General features: G+C 49.4%; 1 protein-coding gene across 1 annotated transcript; it reads right to left on the bottom strand.

Annotated features, from left to right (window-relative positions):
* Positions 1-4,961: 4,961 nt before the first annotated feature.
* Positions 4,962-18,318, bottom strand: mllt11 (MLLT11 transcription factor 7 cofactor). Its single transcript, XM_043683973.1, has 2 exons — positions 18,123-18,318; positions 4,962-5,319 (listed from the first exon to the last, which is right to left on the bottom strand). The coding sequence occupies exon 2, from the start codon at positions 5,295-5,297 to the stop codon at positions 5,049-5,051; it is 249 nt and encodes an 82-aa protein (XP_043539908.1). The 5' UTR covers positions 5,298-5,319; positions 18,123-18,318; the 3' UTR covers positions 4,962-5,048.
* Between the last annotated feature and the right edge of the window lie 889 nt (positions 18,319-19,207).

Here is a 19,207-nt window from a genome sequence, read left to right as displayed (position 1 = left end):
TTTGTGTGCTGTTATGAGTCCTAGTGGTCGCAGTAGTCTGGCTGTCAGTTCAGAAATGTTTTTGATGTATGATAGTGTGGCTAGTCCTTTGGGTCGTGGCATGTCCTCATTCCGTTGTCTTTCCCTTAGGCATCTGTTGATGAAATTGCTATTATCGGACAAGCCAAACAGAGAACAGCCAGGGAATTCCTAGAGGCATGGCACTCATTCACTGATCAATCAACAAGCACATCGACCTGGACCCAATATACCGGCCACTGCAGTGGACAGCTGGAACTGACAACTGGAAGCGGCAGATACAAATCACTATAAATGCCGGAGGAAACATCACAGAAGCGCTTCACAGGAGGCTCCCAAGCACTGAGGATGTCACCTAGACAGGGGACGAAACGTCTGCAACACAAATTCCCAGCTTGGCGAACAGAACCACACGTACATATGTAAGGTAGGATTTGTCTGGATAATACGCAAAACAATATCCCAATACATGCGACAATATACGAACGGGAAGGCTTAAGAGGAATATGGGCCAAATACTGGCAAATGGAACTAGATTCTTTACTCAGAGAGCAGTAAGGGTATGGAATGCTTTGCCTGCAACGGTAGTAAATTCGCCAAGTTTAAGTGCATTTAAGTCGTCATTGGACAGGCATATGGACGTACATGGAATAGTGTAGGTGGGATGGGCTTCAGATTAGTATGACAGGGCGGCGTAACATCGAGGGCAGAAGGGCCTGTACTGCGCTGTAATATTCTACGTTCTATAATTTATCGAGGATATCAGGTCGGCGTGAACGAGTTGGACCACAGGGTCTGTTTCCGTGCTGTGCACCTCTATGACTCTAAAAATAAAATAAAATCGACTCTTTCAGAAAGCAGGGTGTGTCTCCCCTCTGTGGACTGGGTCCTTGACATTGTACAGGTGAGAGTCTGCTCCCTGTGGAACCATGTCCTGGCAAAAGACACGTGTGTGAGGGAGACGGGTGAAGGGAGAAATAATCCAGCAATTCCACCCCGTCGTCCAACAGCAGGTGGGGTGGAAAAACAACAACAGAAATTTTCTGGAGAAACTCAGCAGATCTGGCAGCATCTGTGGAGAGAGAAAGCGGAGTTAATGTTTCAGGTCCAAAGATCTTTCTTCAGAACTGGTGTTCCTCTAGTGTCCCAGAAGGCTTCAGACCTTTGAAATTGTGGTCAGCAGACCTGAGTCTCACGAAGGTCCATGTACCCGAGGTATATAACGATCAGATAATGGTACTTAACAGGATGGTAAGGTGGTGGTAGGACAGAGTGAGAGCATTTCCACTTGTGGGAAAGGTCAAAACTCGATGGGGAGGGATGCCCATTAATATAAGACGGTTGGTAATAAATCCAGGCAGGAATTCAGGAGAAACATCTTCACCCACGGAGTGGGGAAAATGTGGGATTTGCTGCAACAGGGAGGAGGGGGAGAATGGGGGACTCACTGCCGTGCGGAGTTGGGGGAGAATGGGGGACTCGCTCCCACGGAGAGTGGGGGGAGAATGGCAGACTCACTCCCACGGGGAGTGGGGGGAGAATGGGTGACTCGCTCCCACGGGGAGTGGGGGGTGAATGGGGGACTCGCTCCCATGGGGAATGGGGGGAGAATGGGGGAACTCGCTCCCACGGGGATTGAGGGAGAATGGGGTCTCACTCCCATGGGGCGTGGGGGGAGAATGGGGCACCCGCTCCCACGGGGAGTTGGCGGGAGAATGTGGGACTTGCTCCCATGGGGAGTTGGGAGAGAATGGGGGACCCGATCCCACGGGGAGTGGGGGGGAGAATGGGGGACTCACTCCCACAGGGAGTGGGGGGAGAATAGGGGACTTGCTCCCAGAGAATGGGGGACTCGATCCCACGGGGAGTGGGGAGAATGGGGGACTTGCTCCCACAGGCAGTGGGCTGGAGAATGGGGGACTGGCTCCTGTGCGGAGTGGGGTGAATGGGGGTCTCACTCCCACAGGGAGAGGGGGTCGAATGGGGGATCTGGTCCAATGGGGAGTGTGAGGGGGGAGAATGGGATACTCGCTCCTACAGGGAGTGGGGTGAGAATGGGGGACTCACTCCCATGGGGAGAATTCAAGGTGAGCAGTAGCAATACAATGAAGGTGAAGAGTAGTAATAAATTGAAGGGTGGAAGCTAGATAAACATACAAAGTAGTGAGGAATAGGATAGGGAGATGCCGAGGTGACGGTGGGAGGAGGCTGAGGTGGAGCAGAAGATAGCAGCATGAACAGATGGGCTGAGTGGCCGGTTTCTGTTCCCTGTACCAAACCTTTGAGTAGCCAGAACCCTACAAATAAGCCAGTGCTCTGAAAGTAGGGCTACGCTGATGTTTCCCAAACTCTGCATCCGGTAACATTTGCAAACCAATGTTAGCATTGACTGATCTGCTGCTACCTCTCCCTTCATTTATTCCTTCACTTTGGCTTTTGGGTGGCCACCCCATGTTCACTCTTGAACTCTCGCTCTGTCCCATCAACCCCTGGGTACTAGTCACTAGGTCCTCTCTGGGATAACAGAACCCAGTGTCCCTCAGTTGCCTTATAAGTCAAATTCATTAAGAAAACGCATTCAATATATACATTTAAGGCACCAAAAATGTCAAGTGAATAATTCACACGAACAAGACCCGCAAACGATTATTTTTGACATGCTAAATGTGACTTTATTCTGTTCCCAAGCTTGTTCCTCAATGAGGCCCGTCTCTTCAAGGAGATGTGGCCCCCTTTTGTCAGTTTTCTGGTGAACATACCATGCGGCTGAGTGTGATAAATTAAGAACAGAGATTGTGGGGCGGAGAGCATTGCAATTGTGCATCTGCTTTGCGTCTCAACTGGGAGGGGGAAAGTTAGTCATCTAAGTTCTGTTGCGACACAGGGCACCCAGCCCCACCCCCGCCACCCCCTCAATTTCCCGATCCCAGTGTTTTTGAAGCAAAAAACGTTTACCAACCAACACAACAGGGTGATGATGCCAAGGCCGACAGAGCGCCCTTTTCCATCTAAAAGGCCATCTTGTCACAGATGTTCCCCCAACTTCTCCATTGAGAGTCACTCAGCACGGAAACAGGCCCTTCGGCCCCACTCGTCCATGCTGGCCAGGTTTGCCAAACCGATGGGGACAGTGTCGGGAGAGCTTTATTTTCAGTTTCAGCGCACAGAGTCATACAGCAAGGAAACACCAACTCCTCCGCGCCGACCAGATATCCTCAATTAATCTGGCCCCATTTGTCAGCATTTGGCCCGTATCCCTCTAAACCCTTCCTATTCATGTCCTCATCCAGATGCATTTTTAAATGTTGTACTGAGGGGGTGATCTCGATGAGATTTTTTGAAAAGAAATTGTGTGCTGGATGTAGGGGAAAGTGAGGACTGCAGATGCTGGAGAATCAGAGTCCAGAGTGGCGCTGGAAAAGTACAGCCAGTCAGGCAGCATCTGAGGAGCAGGAGAGTCGATGTTTTGGGCATAAGCCCCTCATGGATGTGCCAAAACCTAAGGGCAGTTAAAAAGTCAAGTCCATTGCTGTGGATCTGGAGTCACCTGGGACAGACCAGGTAAGAATGACAGATTACCTTCCCTGAAGGATATTAGTGAGCCTGACCAGTTAGATTAGTTGATTTTCTTTTTAACTCTAGATCTTTATCGAACTCAAACTTAACAGACTGACGTGGTGGGATTTGAATCCTGTGTGTTAAAGGATTCGATAAGATCGATGGAAAGCAACTATGCCCTCGCAAGGTGTAGGAGAGTGGGGGGGGGGGGCAGTCCAAAACCATGAAAATTCGAACCAAGCCATTCAGGGCAAAACTATCCCTTTTCACCAACCCCACCCACATAAAGGGTGGCGGAGGGAGGAGCGTGGGTCAGTTGAAAGTATCAGAACTGAGATGCATGGAAGATGGATAGATCTTTATTAAGGGGCAGTTTAAGGGGAGATTAAGGGGCAGTTGGGAGAGCGGACCATATTGATGGGAATTTGAAAGTGGATCCATCATAATCGAATGATTTTGTCCTGTTCCTCTGCCTTTCAGAGACTATCGACAGACAATGTTGCCAATCTGATGATGGAGGGAGGGGAAATGGATCCCTATTTTAGCAATGGGTTCACGATGCAGTGCTTAGAATCATAGAATCCCCACAGTGGGGAAATTCAGCCTTTCGGCCCATCGATTCCACACCAACCCTCCAAAGAGGATCCCAGCCAGACCCTCATCCCCTATCCCATAACTGTGCCTTTCCCAGGACCAATCCAACTAATCTGCACACTTCAGGCAATTTCCCATGGCCAATCCACCTCAACCTGCACATCCCTGGTCACTACGGGACAGTTTAGCATGGCCAATCCACCTCAACCTGCACATCCCTAGGGCACTATGGGACAATTTAGCATGGCCAATCCACCCTAACCTGCACATCCCTGGGCACTATGGAACAATTTAGCATGGCCAATCCACCTCAACCTGCACATCCCTAGGGCACAATGGGACAATTTAGCATGGCCAATCCACCCTAACCTACACATCCCTGGTCACTATGGGACAATTTAGCATGGCCAATCCACCCTAACCTGCACATCTTTGGACTATGGGAGGAAACCGGACCACCTGGGGGAAACCTGGGGTATGGAGAATGTGGAAACTCCACAAAGACAGTCGCCCGAGGGTGGAATCGAACCCAGGACCCTGGCGCTGTGAGGCGGGAGTGCTAACTATTGAGCTGCTGGGCCGCCCCCTGGCATTGGGCAGGTGCAACGGAAATGATGGGACAGTCCCGGAAAAGAGCCAGCGTACGGACAGAGGGCCAAATGGCCTCCTCCTGCTCTGCTTCGTCCTGACAGGAAGCTGAACAACTGAGCAGTGGAGGACGTTACACGCAGTGTGTTTTGAAGGGGCGATTGAAGGTGACAGGGATGCGTTGGCAGTAAAGCAAGCGATTCTTTCACATGTTCACGGTAAAACTTTATGGATTCTGGGAAACAATACATTAACAACTCATTCACGGCGGCATTCGTCGGAGCGCTGACTCAGAGCTGTTCCAGGTCGAGGCCACTGAAACTAGCGATGGGTTCCCTCCAAAAGTTGAAGGTGTTGTACTGGGCCAGTGTTCCGTCTTGCTCCTCCATGTCCCGTGAGCTGCGAGGCGTACTCTGGCCCCCGGCGCCAGACTCAGGCACGTCGAGCCCCAGCACCTCGATCTCGGAGATGTCCACCACAGGGATGGGGGTCCTCCAGAAGAGAAAGGAGTCAAACTGGCTGTTCAGGACGTCCAGCATCTTTGCACTGAAAAACAGGAAGCTAGGAGAGCAGGAATTGAAGGGGTGGGGGGGGTGGAATTCACTCATAGTCAGTGGTTCAGGCAATGCACTAAAATCAAACGTCAACCTTACAGAACCGGCTTCGCTCTTAGAACCTAGGAGATAGGAGCAGAGCGAGGTCATTCAGCCCATCAGGTCTCCTCCGCCATTTATTGAGATCACGGCCAATCTGATCACCCTCAACTCCCACTTTCACCCCATAACCTTCGGTCCCCTTCCTGATGAAAATTCTCAGCCTTGAATATACTCAGTGACTCAGACTCCCTGTGGTAGAGATTTCCACACACACACACTCCCCTCAGGGAGAAGCCATTCTCTCCTCATCACTCTCTTCAGCGGGCCACCCTTACACTGAGACGATGCCCCTCTGCTCTCAGACTCTCCCACACAAGGGGAAACAACCTCTCCACGTCTCCCCCAAAAATTCTTGTCTGTTTCTCTAAGGTTGCCTCTCATTCTTCTAAATCCCAATCAGTACAGGCCCCAAACCTACTCAACCTCACCGTCCCCAGGATCAGCTGGGTGAACCTCCTCTGGACTGCCTCTGATGCTCAGTCCATCTTTCCTTAGATCAGGGCACCAGAATGGTTGTGGGAGGTGCAAACAAGCACTCAGGGAGCAGTATACTGTAAAGAAGAGATTTGCATTTATATATAAGGCACTCGATCCACCATGGCAACAACTTGGCTGATGCGCCAGAGACTCACAGGCTCATTCTGGGAAAATTGAGACCGGCGCATGCATTGCAGCTCTGGGTGGGGGGTGGGGGCATGGGGTGGAGTGTCATGAGGGGGAAGTGCTAATCACAAGGCCCTATCTGCCCTCTGTACTGGATGCAAAAGATAAGACCACCATTGAAGGAGTGTGAAAATAGACAAGTCCCCTGGGCTGGATGGGATCTATCCTAGGATCCTCTGGGAAGCAAGGGAAGAGATTGCCGAGCCTTTGGCATTGATCTTCAAATCATCATTGTCTACAGGAATAGTGCCTGAGGACTGGAGGATAGCAAATGTGGTTCCCTTGTTCAAAAACGGTAGTAGAGACAACCCTGGTAATTACAGACCAGTGATAGGATTTATAACCATCTAGAAAAGAATAATCTGATCAGGGACAGTCAGCACGGTTTTGTGAAGGGTAGGTCATGCCTAAAGAATCTTATTGAGTTTTCATCTTGGTGTCCAGTTACTTGCGGCATACCGCAAGGGTCGGTGTTGGGTCCACTGCTCGTCATTTTTATAAATGACCTGGATGAGGGCTTAGAAAGGTGGGTTAGTATATTTGCGGATGACTCTAAGGTCGGTGGAGATGTGGATAGTGACGAAGGATGTAGTAGGTTGCAGAGAGACATAGATAGGATGCAGAGCTGGGCTGAGAGGTGGCAAATGGAGTTTAATGTGGACAAGTGTGAGGACGGAGTAATCGGAATGCAAAGTACTGGGCTAATGGTAAGATTCTTGGGAGTGCAGATGAGCAGAGAGATCATGGTGTCCATGTACACAGATCTCTGAAAGTTGCCACCCAGATTGACAGGGTTGTTAAGAAGGCATACAGTGTTTTGGCCTTTATTAATAGAAGAATTGAGTTCCGGAACCAGGAGGTTATGCTGCAGCTGTACAAAGCTCTGGTATGGCCACACTTGGAGTATTGTGTAACGTTCTGATCACTGCATGAGAGGAAGGATGTGGAAGCTTTGGAAAGGGTGCAGAGAAAATTTACTAGGATGTTGCCTGGTATGGAAGGAATGTCTTACGAGGAAAGGCTGAGGGCCTTGAGGCTGTTCTCGTTAGAGAGAAGAAGGTTGAGAGGTAACTTAATAGAGACGTACAAGATAATCAGAGGGTTAGATAGGGTGGACAGGGAGAGCCTTTTTCCAAGTATGGGGACGGCAAACACGAGGGGACACAACTTTAAAGTGAGGGGAGATAAGTATAAGACAGATGTCAGCGGTAGTTTCTTTACTCAGAGAGTAGTAAGAGTATGGAATGCTTTGCCTGCAATGGTAGTAGATTAACCAAGTTTAAGTGCATTTAAGTCGTCATTGGACAGGTAAATGGACTTACATGGAATAGCGTAGGTGGGATGGGCTTCAGATTAGTATGACAGGGCGGCGCAACATCGAGGGCAGAAGGGCCTGTACTGGGCTGTAATGTTCTATGTTCTATAAGTGGGGAGGATATAGGTGTTCGGGGTGGGTGGGAGGGAGGTGAGTGGGTTCCCCCCCCCCCCAGATCCTGGAGCCTATATTCATCTGCAAAGTACGTTACCTCAGAGTACAACGAGATCTTGATCAGATGAGCCAATGGGCCAAGAAGTGGCAGATGAAGTTTAATTTAGATAAATGCGAGGTGCTGTATTTTGGAAAGGCGAATCTTAGCAGGACTTATACTCTTAATGGTTAGGTCCTGGGGAGTGTGGCTGAACAAAGACACCTTGGAGTGCAAGTTCATAGCTCCTGGAGTCGCAGGTAGATAGGATAGTGAAGGAGGCGTTTGGTATGCTTTCCTTTATTGGTCAGAGAATTGAGTACAGGAGTTAGGGGGACATGTTGTGCCTGTACAGGACATTGGTTAGGCCACTGTTGGAATATTGTGTGCAATTTTGCTATAGGAAGGATGTTGTGAAAGTTGAAAGGGTTCAGAAAAGATGTTGCCAGGGTCAGGGGGTTTGAGCTGTAGGGAGAGGCTGAAAAGGCTGGAGCTGTTTTCCCTGGAGCGTCGGAGGCTGAGAGGTGACCTTTTTAAGGTTTATAAAATCATGAGGGGCATGGAGAGAGTGAATACACAAGGTCTCTTCCCTGGGGTGGGGGAGCTTAGAACTACAGGGCATAGGTTTAGGGTAAGAGGGGAAAGATTTAAAGGGACCTTAGGAGCGACATTTTCTTGCAGAGGGTGGTACGTGTATGGAATGAGTGCCAGAGGAAGTGGTGGAGGCTTTTAAATTACAATATTTAAAAGGCATCTGATAGATATATGAAATAGGAAGGGTTTTGAGGGATATGGGCTAAGTACTGGCAAATGGGCCGAGATTAATTTAGGATATCTGGTTGGCATGGACAAGTTGGAATGAAGGGTCTGTTTTCCGTGCTGTACATCTCTATGATTCTGTGACTCTATGTACAGGTTAGGGTGGATTGGCCATGCTAAATTACCCATCGTGCCAAGGGATGTGCAGGTTAGGGTGGATTGGCCATGCTAAATTACCCATACTGCCCAGGGATGTGCAGGTTAGGGTGGATTGGCCGTGCTAAATTGTCCCGTAGTGACCAGGGATGTTTAGGTTAGGGTGGATTGGCCATGCTAAATTGTCCCACAGTGTCCAGGGATGTGCAGATTAGGGTGGATTAGCCATGGGAAATGCAGGATGACAGGGATAGTGGGGTGGGTCCAAGTGGGGTGCTCTCTGAATGGTCATTATGGACTCAGTGGGATGAAAATGGGATTTGGAGCCATGTCTCACCTTGGCCTAGGCTTGCTTTTGGATTCATAGACCAGTCATGTTGCCCCGAAGCCCCCATTTATCCAACAGCTTAGTTTTTCTGGAATAATCTCAAAGGGTACCGGGCAGAAAGCAGGAACAGGGGACTGATTTGGATGATCAGCCATGATAGTATTGAGGGGCAGAGTGGGTTCGAAGGGAAGAATGGCCTACTCCTGTTGACTATGATTCTATTACCAGGACCCGAGGACCCTGATAAAGGTAGGCCTAGCAACACCAGGACTGAGAAATTAAATAACGGTGACTCACTCACTCCCATTGAATTATTTATTGTCTTTTATTCTCTGCAGATACTCCCATATTTTTCAGTAGTTATGTTCTTTTCTCTGTTTTGAAATCATTTTCCTCTGCACAGCTCCTACCTTGGGAATTCTGCAGGAAGAATGGCAGTGCAGCGCAATTCCTTTGATAAGGAATTATTTATTTCTGATGTAAAGCAGGAACAATGCCGATTGTATGAACTGGCCAGTGTCCAGGCAAAACCACCAGCTGGGGTCCCCTTCGCTTGCCAGGGGTCAGCACGGAGATCCGGCCTCAGCATTGTGAACCCTGGTCGTCTGGGATCGTAGCACGCAAAACAGGCCATTCGGACCCTCTGTGTGCACCAGCTTCCTCCCAACGGCATCTTCATTACCTCCCCTTCACCCAATCCTTCTATCTATCTCCTGCTCCCCCATGTAATATATTTCTGCTAACTGTGGAAGCAACTCCCCCGTTCTCCCATTCTCCCTCCAACTCCCTGTGGGAGCGATCCCCTATTCTCCCCCGACTCCCCGTGGGAGCGAGTCCCCCAATCTCCCCCCGCTCCCCTTTGGAGCGAGTCCCCCATTATCCCCCCAACTCCCCGTGGGACATGTCCCCCACTCCTCGTGGGATTATGTCCCGTCCCCCCGTCCCCATTCTCTGACTTAATGGTGGTGGATATGCCAATTGGCCTACTCCCCGTTTTGGTCTGCTTCCCCACATCGTACTTTATCATGGTGGGGAAGCCACACTGTAGTAGAAGTACATCCCAATAATCGTTCTCCACTGTCTCCTTGCCTCCCCCACCCATCGCCGAGTGGAAGTGTATTTGAATGCAGAGCTCTTTTCTCGGTCTCACTGCATTTAGATATAAACAGGATGAGAACACGCCTGGAGTATTGTCTGGTTTAGTGCAACAAAGGTTGGCCCAACTAATGCCTGAGACTGAGAGATTGCCTTATTAGGAAAGACCAGATCAACTGGATCCCTGCTCTCTGGGGATCAGTGGAACGAGATTAGATCTCAAAATGGATTCCTTAACGGTCCTGAGGAAGGGTCATTATCGGAGTCAAAACATGGGACTGCTTTCTCCACCTCAGGCCTGTTGCATTTCTGCAACGTTTTTAGAATTCTTACCAGACGTGATGGGACAGACACAGAAAGGGTACAGTCATACAGCTCGGAAACGGGCCCTTTGCTCCGAGCTGGCCAGATTTCCCAAACTAAACTAGTCCCACCTTGCCTGTCCATACCCCTTGAAACCTTTCCTAGTCTTTTAAATGTTGTAACTGTACCCACACCCCACCACCTCCTCTGGCTGCTCATTCCACACACGCACACACCATCCTCTGGGTGAAAACATTGTCTCTCGTGTCCTTTTTGATGACTTCCCCCAGACGGTGGGGGGAATTTTGAATCGGGGTCACAGTCCCCACACCATGGGGCTGAGATAAGGAGAAATGTCTTCACTCAGAAAGTGTGGGGGAACCTTTGGAAATCTCTGCCACAGAATTTCAGCCATTGAATATATTCGAGATGGTAATGGAGGGAAAGATATGGTGCATGTGAATAGTAGATTTACTTAGATTCCCTATAGTATGGAAGCAGGCCATTTGGCCCAACAAGCCCACCACTGACCCTCTGAAGAGTAACCTACCCTATATTTACCCCTGACCAATGCACCTAACACTATGGGCAATTTAGCATGGCCAATTCACCTGATCTGCACATCCTTGGACTGTGGGAGGAAACCCACACAGACACGGGGAGAATGTGCACACTGCACACAGACAATCACCCGAGGCAGGAATTGAACCCAGGTCCCTGGTGCTGTGAGGCAGCAGTGCTAACTCACTGAGTCACCATGCCTCCTGATTTCAGCAAAGACTTTGAAATCCTGACTGACTTCCCTCCTGCTCAGAAAGTGAAATGAGGCAGAGTGCCTTATAAAAAGTTACAGATCTGTGCTGGGAAGAGAAATTCTGACGAGGGAGAATAAAAATGTGGATGGTCAGCCTTCTGTATTTGCAGCGAGCAGTTGCCAGTCCCAATAATACATTTGTGACTCAGTCACTGGTCAGGACTTGGATTTGGCATCTCTGCCTGGGCAATGCCAGATGGTGCCCTCATTTCATTGGGGGAAGTGACATCTGTCTCTCATGGGTCTGAGGTTTACAAAGTGAAAATAGGACCATAAGAAATGGAACTGGAATAGGCCATTCGGCCCCTCGAGCCTGTTCCACATTCAATAGGATCGTGATCTTTCCTGCCCTTTATCCCTGTAACCCTTGATTTCCAACTGATGACAAATCTATCTCAGCCTTAAATACACAGGGTCAGAAAGCACACAGGTTATAGTCCACCCATTTATTTGAAATCACAAGCTGACAAAGGAGCTACGCTCAAGAGCTTGTGATTTCTAATAAACCTGTTGGACTATAACCTGGTGTCATGTGACTTCTGACCTTGTCCACCCTAGTGCAACACCAGCACTTCCACATCTTCAATATACACAAGGACTCCGCCCCCACAGCTCTCTGTGGCAAGGACTTCCAAAGACTCTCAACCGCCTGAGAGAAGAAATTCCTCCTCATCTCAGTCTCAAATTGGTGCCCCTTTGTTCTGAGGGTGTGCCCTCTGGTCCTAGACCCTCCCGTGAGGGGAAACATCCTCTCAGCATTGACCCTGTCAAGCCCCTTAAGAATCGGGGTGGCATGGTGGCTCAGTGGTTAACACTACTGCCTCACAGCGCCAGGGACCTGGGTTCAGTTCCTGCCTCAGATCCCCTGGTCGTCTGGGATCATAGCACGCAAAACAGGCCATTCGGACCCTCTGTGTGCACCAGCTTCCTCCCAACCTCATCTTCATTACCTCCCCTTCACCCAATCCTTCTATCTATCTCCTGCTCCCCCATGCAATATATCTCTGCTAATTGTGGAAGCAACTCCCCCATTCTCCCATTCTCCCTCCAACTTCCTGTGGGAGCGAGTCCCTCAATCACCCCCCACTCCCCTTTGGAGCGAGTCCCCCATTAGTTTGTGGAGTTTGCACATTCTCCCCGTGTCTGCATGGGTTTCCTCCGAGTGGTCTGGTTTCCTCCCACAATCCAAAAATGTCCAGGTTGGGTGAATTGGCCATGCTAAATTACCCCATAGTGCTAGGTGCATTAGTCAGGGGTAAAAATAGAGTAGGGAAGTGGGTCTGGGTGGGGTTACTCTTCGGAGGGTCGGTGTGGACTTGTTGGGCCGAATGGCCTGTTTCTATACTGTAGGGAATCTCATCTCCATAACTGTTGATTCCCTTACTGATTAATCTGATATGTCCCTTTGTGAGAAAGGGTATTTGAATCTAAATATCCACTTCTGTGATTAGGTTTTGCAAATCTGCCTATGAAGCAGCTGTTTACAAACATATAAACTATTGATTCAGACCAAATCAATTATTGACACTTAAAAAGACAATCTTTATAAATTTGCCCATCTGGCTAACTGCAGCATCTCTTTCTGTCATAGGATCCAGTGAATAAAAGTGCAGAACAAACATCATGCCTCACGATAAGATGATTAGATTGGATTCCCTACAGTGTGGAAACAGGCCCTTCGGCCCAACAAGTCCACACCGACCCTCCGGAGAGTAACTCACCCAGACCTATTTCCCTCTGACTAATGCGCCTAACACTGTGGGCAATTTGGCATGGCCAATTCACCCTAACCTGCACATCTTTGGGAGGAAACCGGAGCACCCAGAGGAAACCCAGCGTGGGTTGGGGTTATTTCTGAAGTATATTTGTATTCTCATCCACATTAGTACCTATCTGGAAGCAGTCTTCACTTTCCAAAGCTGCTTAGATTGAAGAATTTTGTCAATGGTTTGGAAAATTACAAATATATCTCCACGATTTAAGAAGGCATTCGGATAGGAACTTCAATAGGAAAGGTTTGGAGGGATATGGGCCAATCGCAGGCAATTGGGACTGGTTTCGTTTGGAAAACTTGGTCAGTGTGGATGTATTGCACTGAAGGGTCTGTATAGCTATTGCTCTCCTTCATTGGTCAGTGCATTGAGTATGGGAGTTGAGATGTCACACATTGCGGCTGTACAGGACATTGATAAGGCCACTTCTGGAATACTGCGTTCAATTCTGGTCTCTCTGCTATAGGAAAGATGTTCTTAAACTTGAGAGGGTCCAGAAAGATTTGCAACGATGTTGCTGGGGTTGGAGGGAGAGGCTGAGACTACTTTCCCAGGAGCGTCAGGGGTTGGGGGGGTGACCTTACAATCATGAGGGGCATGGATAGGATGAATAACCTGGGTCTTTTTCCCCAGGTTGGAGTAGTCCAAAGCTAGAGGGACTAGGTTTAATAAAAACCAAACTGCAGATGCTGGAAATCATTAACAAAAACAGAAATTGCTGGAAAAGTTCAGCAGGTTTGGCAGCATTCGTGGAGACAAATCACAGTTCATGATTCGAGTCCAGTGGTCCTTCCTCAGAACTCCTTAAGTATACGTTTAAGGTGAGAGAGGAAAGATTTTAAAAGGACCAGAGGATAGTGCGTGTATGGAATGAACTACCAAAGGTGGGTACTGTCGGAGGGTCAGTGCTGAGAGAGTGGGCATTGTTGGAGGGTCAGTGCTGAGGGAGTGGGCAATGTTGGAGTGTCAGTGCTGAGGGAGTGGGCAATGTTGGAGGGTCAGTGCTGAGGGAGTGGGCAATGTTGGAGTGTCAGTGCTGAGGGACCGGGTGCTGTCAGAGGGTCAGTGCTGAGGGAGCACCGTACTGTGGGAGGGTCAGTGCTGAGGGAGTGGGCACTGTCAGAGGGTCAGTGCTGAGGGAGCAGGCACTATCAGAAGGTCAGCGTTGAGGGAGCAGACAATGTCAGAGGGTCAGTGCTGAGGGAGTGCTGCACTGTCGAAGGGTCAGCACTGAGGTAGCGCCACACTGTCAGAGATCAGCGCTAAGGGAACAGGCACTGTCAGAGGGTTAGCACTGAGGGAGCGGGCACCATTGGACGGTCAGTGCTGAGGGAGCGGACACTGTCAGAAGGTCAACGCTGAGGGACTCTGCACTGTTGGATAGTAATGCTGAAGGAATGCCGCACTGTAGGAAGTGCCATCTTTTGGATATCACGTAAGCCTCTGAGGGAGAGATCAAGAATTGCTCTCTCCTGCCGCCCCCCAATACCCCTGATCCTGGTGTGAGCTGACATCTCCCCTCAATATAATCCAAGTGAGAAGACTTTTGATTGGCCAGGAATGGTGGGTTGCTAAACCAGTGGAAGGAGACTGGGGCCTAGCTCTGGTCAACAGGGAGCCTTCCACCATCTTCTCTTTCTCCCAATCCTTTGGTGGGCTGCAGGCATTGCTGGCAAAGTCATGTTTGTTGACCATTAACCGAGTGGTGGGCCAACGCTGGAGGGTGGTTAAGAGACAACCCCATCGTTGTCTGGGGTCTGGAGTCATGTGTAGGTCCAGACTTGGGTAAGGACAGCAGATTCCTTTTCCCAGTTAGTGAACCCATTGGGTTCTTTAACCACAATCGATGATTGTCGTCATGGTCACCATCACCGAGACTAGTTTCATAGATATTTTCCAATTGTTATTTTCTGGACCAAATGGGGGTTGAATCTGGGTCTCTTGGGACAGAGGTTGGCTCACTACCACTGCACCACAAGAGGCCTAAAGCCTAGTTTTATCATTATTTTTCCTAACCAGCTTGTTCAGAGGTTCCTGATGAAGGGCTTATTCTCCTGCTCCTCGGATGCTGCCTGACTTGCTGTGCTTTTCCAGCACCACACTCACAACACTGTTCAGAAGTTATGACATGCCTCTAGAACAGAGGGGACTTGAACTGAGGCCTCTTAGGTCAGAGGTAGGGGCATTGTCACTGCACCACTGGAGACAGAGATTGTATTTACAGGGCGACCATTGTAACTGCGGAATTGGCTTCCGAGGTTTCAGTTATCCACGGTTTGTCGCGGCCTGAAAATATTCCATGGAACATTCTAGAACCATGAACCAGGAGGCTGCCGACGAGGTAATTTTTCCATTTAAAAGAGTGGAGTTTGCCACTATCCGTGTTTTGGGCATCCATGTTAGGCCTTAGAATGTATCCCCTGTGGATACGGGATGGGGGCAGGGGGGTGGGGAGCTACAGCATATTTTTTCTTCTACCTAGAATCACATGTAACTGCAAGAACTTCCCATCATGATTGCGGTGGGAGAGGAGTTAGATATACATATAGAATCCCTACAGTGTGGAAACAGGCCCTTCAGCCCAACAGGTCCACACTGACCCTCCGAACAGTAACCCACCCAGATCCATTCCCCTCTGCTCTACGTTTACCCCAGACCTAATACACCTAACCTACACATCCCTGAACAAATTTAGCATGACCAATTCACCTAACCTGCACATAGAGTCATAGAGATGTACAGCACGGAAACAGACCCTTCAGTCCCACCCGTCCATGCCGACCAGAAATCCCAACCCAATCTAGTCCCACCTGCCAGCACCCGACCCATACCCTTCCAAACCCTTCCTATTCATATAGCCATCCAGATGCCTCTTAAATGTTGCAATTGTACCAGCCTCCACCACATCCTCTGGCAGCTCATTCCATACACGTACCACCCTCCGTGTGAAAAGGTTGCCCCTTAGGTCTCTTTTATATCTTTCCCCTCTCACCCTAAACCTATGCCCTCTAGTTGTGGATTCCCCGAACCCAGGGAAAAGACTTTGCCTATTTATCCTATCCATGCCCCTCATAATTTTGTAAACCTCTATAAGGTCACCCCTCAGCCTCCGACGCTCCAGGGAAAACAGCCCCAGCCTGTTCAGCATTCTGGGAGGAAACCAGAGGAAACCCACACAGACATGGGGAGGATGTGCAAACTCCACACAGACAGTCACCTGAGACAGGAATTGAACCTGGCGCTGTGAGGCAACAGTGCTAACCACTGAGCCACTGTGCTGCCCCTTGGGGAGAGCGGAAAAGGACTAAACCAAAATGGATTTGATGGGGGGAAATAAGGCACTGTATCCCCATCTATCTAAAGGGGGTTGATGAACACCACGTGCTCCTTCTCCCAGGGATGTAACCGCAGAGGAGGAGGAGGACAGGCAAGCTGCAGTCCACAGCCTGCTGTTTATAACCAGCCTGGCTAGCCCTCCTCCAATCTGCCCACACCCCTCCCATACCCGAGTGTGCTGGATGACCAAAGGAGCGTGGGGCTGAAATACGACCTAAAACGCAACAAAAGATTCTAAACAGGCGGTCCCAAACGCCCGCTACAAAGAAAGGCTTTGTGTTGCTGATTCTAACTGCGTCAGATGATTCGGTTTCACATTAGGGGCGGCACGGTGGCTCAGTGGTTAGCACTGCTGCCTCACAGCGCCAGGGACCTGGGTTCAACTCCCGCCTCGGGTGACTGTCTGTGTGAAGTTTGCACATTCTCCCCGTGTCTGTGTGGGTTTCCTCCGGGTGCTTCGGTTTCCTCCCACAGTCACAAAGATGTGCAGGTCAGGGTGAATTGGACGTGCTAAATTGCCCGTAGTGTTAGGCGCATTAGTAAGGGGGAATGGGTCTGGGTGGGTTAAGTGTGGACACTGTAGGCAATCTAATCTAATTATCAGTACCTGTCCGCTAATGAAATCTGCCCACTCACGTGCAGAATATTTGAATAGTCAATTACGTTTAATGAGTATTGGGACACCCTGCTAGAGGAAGGACATTGTGAAACCTGAAAGGGTACAGTAAAGATTTACAAGAAGATTGGAGGGTTTGAGCTGCAGGAAGAGGCTCCATCTTCCTTGGACCAGGAGGCCGAGGGGGGGGGCCTTAAGAGGTTGACACAATCACAAGGGGCACGGGTAGGGTGAAGAGTCAAGGTTCGTTTCACCAGGGTGAGTCCAGAAGTTAGAGGATACATGATTAGGGTGAGAGGGGAAAGATTTAACAGGGACCTGAGCTGCAACCTGTTCATGCAGAGGGTGGTGCGTGTATGGAATGAGCTGCCAGAGGAAGTGGGGGGGGGTTGGAGGCTAGTACATTTAAAACTTAGCTGGATGGGTATATGAACAGGAAGGGTTTAGAGGGATATGGGTCAAATGCCGGCAAATGGGACTGGATTAGGTTAGGATATCTGGTCAGCATGGACGAGTTGGACTGAAGGGTCTGTTTCTGTGCTCTACGGCTATATTCCATGTCGATTAATTAGCAAACCGCATTTAATTCATCCTCTGTGCTACGCCCTCTCAGCAAGGGATGCTCAATTTAGATCTCGACACACATTCCAGATTCATCTCTGAAGGGATAACTGAGCTAGGCAGACTGTGTCATTGGTGGGGTTTGCTAGAAGAGCTGAATGACCAGCAGAAATGATCGCCACCTTCCCAGCTGATTCTGGGCTGCGAATGCCTTCAGCAGCTGCTGTTTCAGCTCTCAGATTAAATTATCCACAATGCTGAAAATAATTTGGCTAACGCCCCACCCAGCCCCCTGCGATCCCTTCTCTCCCCTGTGCTCTTCAGCAGTGTCTCGGAGAGTGATTTTACATCGTCTGCGAGATATTACAATGAAAGGTGTGCCCCACCCTAGAGAAGCACTTGCAACAATTCTGCAGCAAGTCTGCTGACAGAGTCTGGGAAAGATGACCTCTTCACTAGCCTCTGGCATCTTCCTGAAGAGATGCCCAATTTAGGCCACACATACACACACAGACAAATCCCAAATCTGTCTCTGAATTCCATTTGACCCAGGAATAGATATAAACAAAAATAGATCAGGGAAATTTGAAGACAATACTCAAAAATCTTCCACTTTGCACAAAATAAATATTTTCTTGCTAATATTTCCCGCAGCTAATAAATCAGCACCATTTTTAAAGAAAATGTTTTGAAATGTTGTTTTAAGCATCCACTTTTAAGATGAACGCCAGTCTCCAGATATACTAAGCGATGACAGCGCAGGTAAATATTAAATATTTGAGGTGTTGCTGGGAGGAAAGTAAATAATGATCTGGAAGGAAAATGAGACAGATACTGACCTTATCCGGAAAAAAAAAGTGTCGCTCTCCAGGAGACGCTGCCTTGGACGGCTGAAGGGAGCTCTTTGTATGTGCCTGTGAGGAGCAGTGTGTGTGTGTCTGTATATGAGAGAGAGAGTCAGCTTCGAGATGCTGTCCCCACCCCCTTCAGGCAGGAGACCTCTCTCTACTGCAATGCAGCAGATGCTGTCTGGAACAGTTCACGCCTGAATTATTCCATCAAGAGCAGCTCCCCAGCTGCCTGCCTTTGTCTCCAGCTGCCTCCTCCCTTTCCATTGGACCTCTCCGATGGTCCCAAGGCTCAGGCCCAGAGACAATGGAATATGCAGCCCAGCGAGGCAACAGTGTTAGGGCAGAGGCTGCACAGGGCAGACCAGGATGTTTCGGGTGGAGGGAGACGGATTCAGGTGCAAGGAGCACAATGTTGGAGTGCAGGGTAGGCTTAGAATGCATCTGCTCTTCTGTCTTTGTAACAAGCCGGTGTTTGAGCCAGCACTGCATCGCGAAAACGATTTTCAATCATATCCGAACTCCGGATGAGACACCAAAGCAGCGTCACCCAATTCCTACGGTGCGGAAGGAGGCCGTTCGGCCCATCATTGCCTGTCCCAGCCCTTCAAGCGAGCATGGTGACCTCCATGCCCGTCTCCTGCCAATTCCCCACACGCTTGCCACGCTCTCTCTCCCCAGACGATCGTCCAATGTCCCTCTTGATGCTTCCATCACATCTCCAGGCAGTGTATTGCCAGGTCCTAAGCCCCTTGTGGTATTACCAGTGGACAGCTAATCCAGAGCCCCAGGTAACATGCTGGGGACCCCGGTTTGAACCCCACTTCGGCAGATTGAATTCAATAAAAATTTTGAATCAAGAGTCTAATGATGACCATGAATCCATTGTCGGAAAAAATACCCCATCTTGTTCACTAATGTCCTTCAAGGAAGGAAATTGCCATCCTTACCAGGTATGGCCTACATATTTAGATTAGATTACATTAGATTACATTACAGTGTGGAAACAGGCCCTTCGGCCCAACAAGTCCACACCGACCCGCCGAAGCGAAACCCACCCATACCCCTACATTTAC

This window comes from Chiloscyllium plagiosum, chromosome 51, assembly GCF_004010195.1.
Source record: "Chiloscyllium plagiosum isolate BGI_BamShark_2017 chromosome 51, ASM401019v2, whole genome shotgun sequence".
Taxonomy (NCBI): domain Eukaryota; kingdom Metazoa; phylum Chordata; class Chondrichthyes; order Orectolobiformes; family Hemiscylliidae; genus Chiloscyllium; species Chiloscyllium plagiosum.
The sequence above is the reverse complement of the archived record's forward strand: the minus strand, read 5'-3'. Positions and strand labels throughout refer to the sequence as shown.

Coding starts and splice junctions, on each gene's coding strand:
- mllt11 (XM_043683973.1), bottom strand. CDS start 5,297: ATGCTGGACGTCCTGAACAGCCAGTTTGACTCCTTTCTCTTCTGGAGG.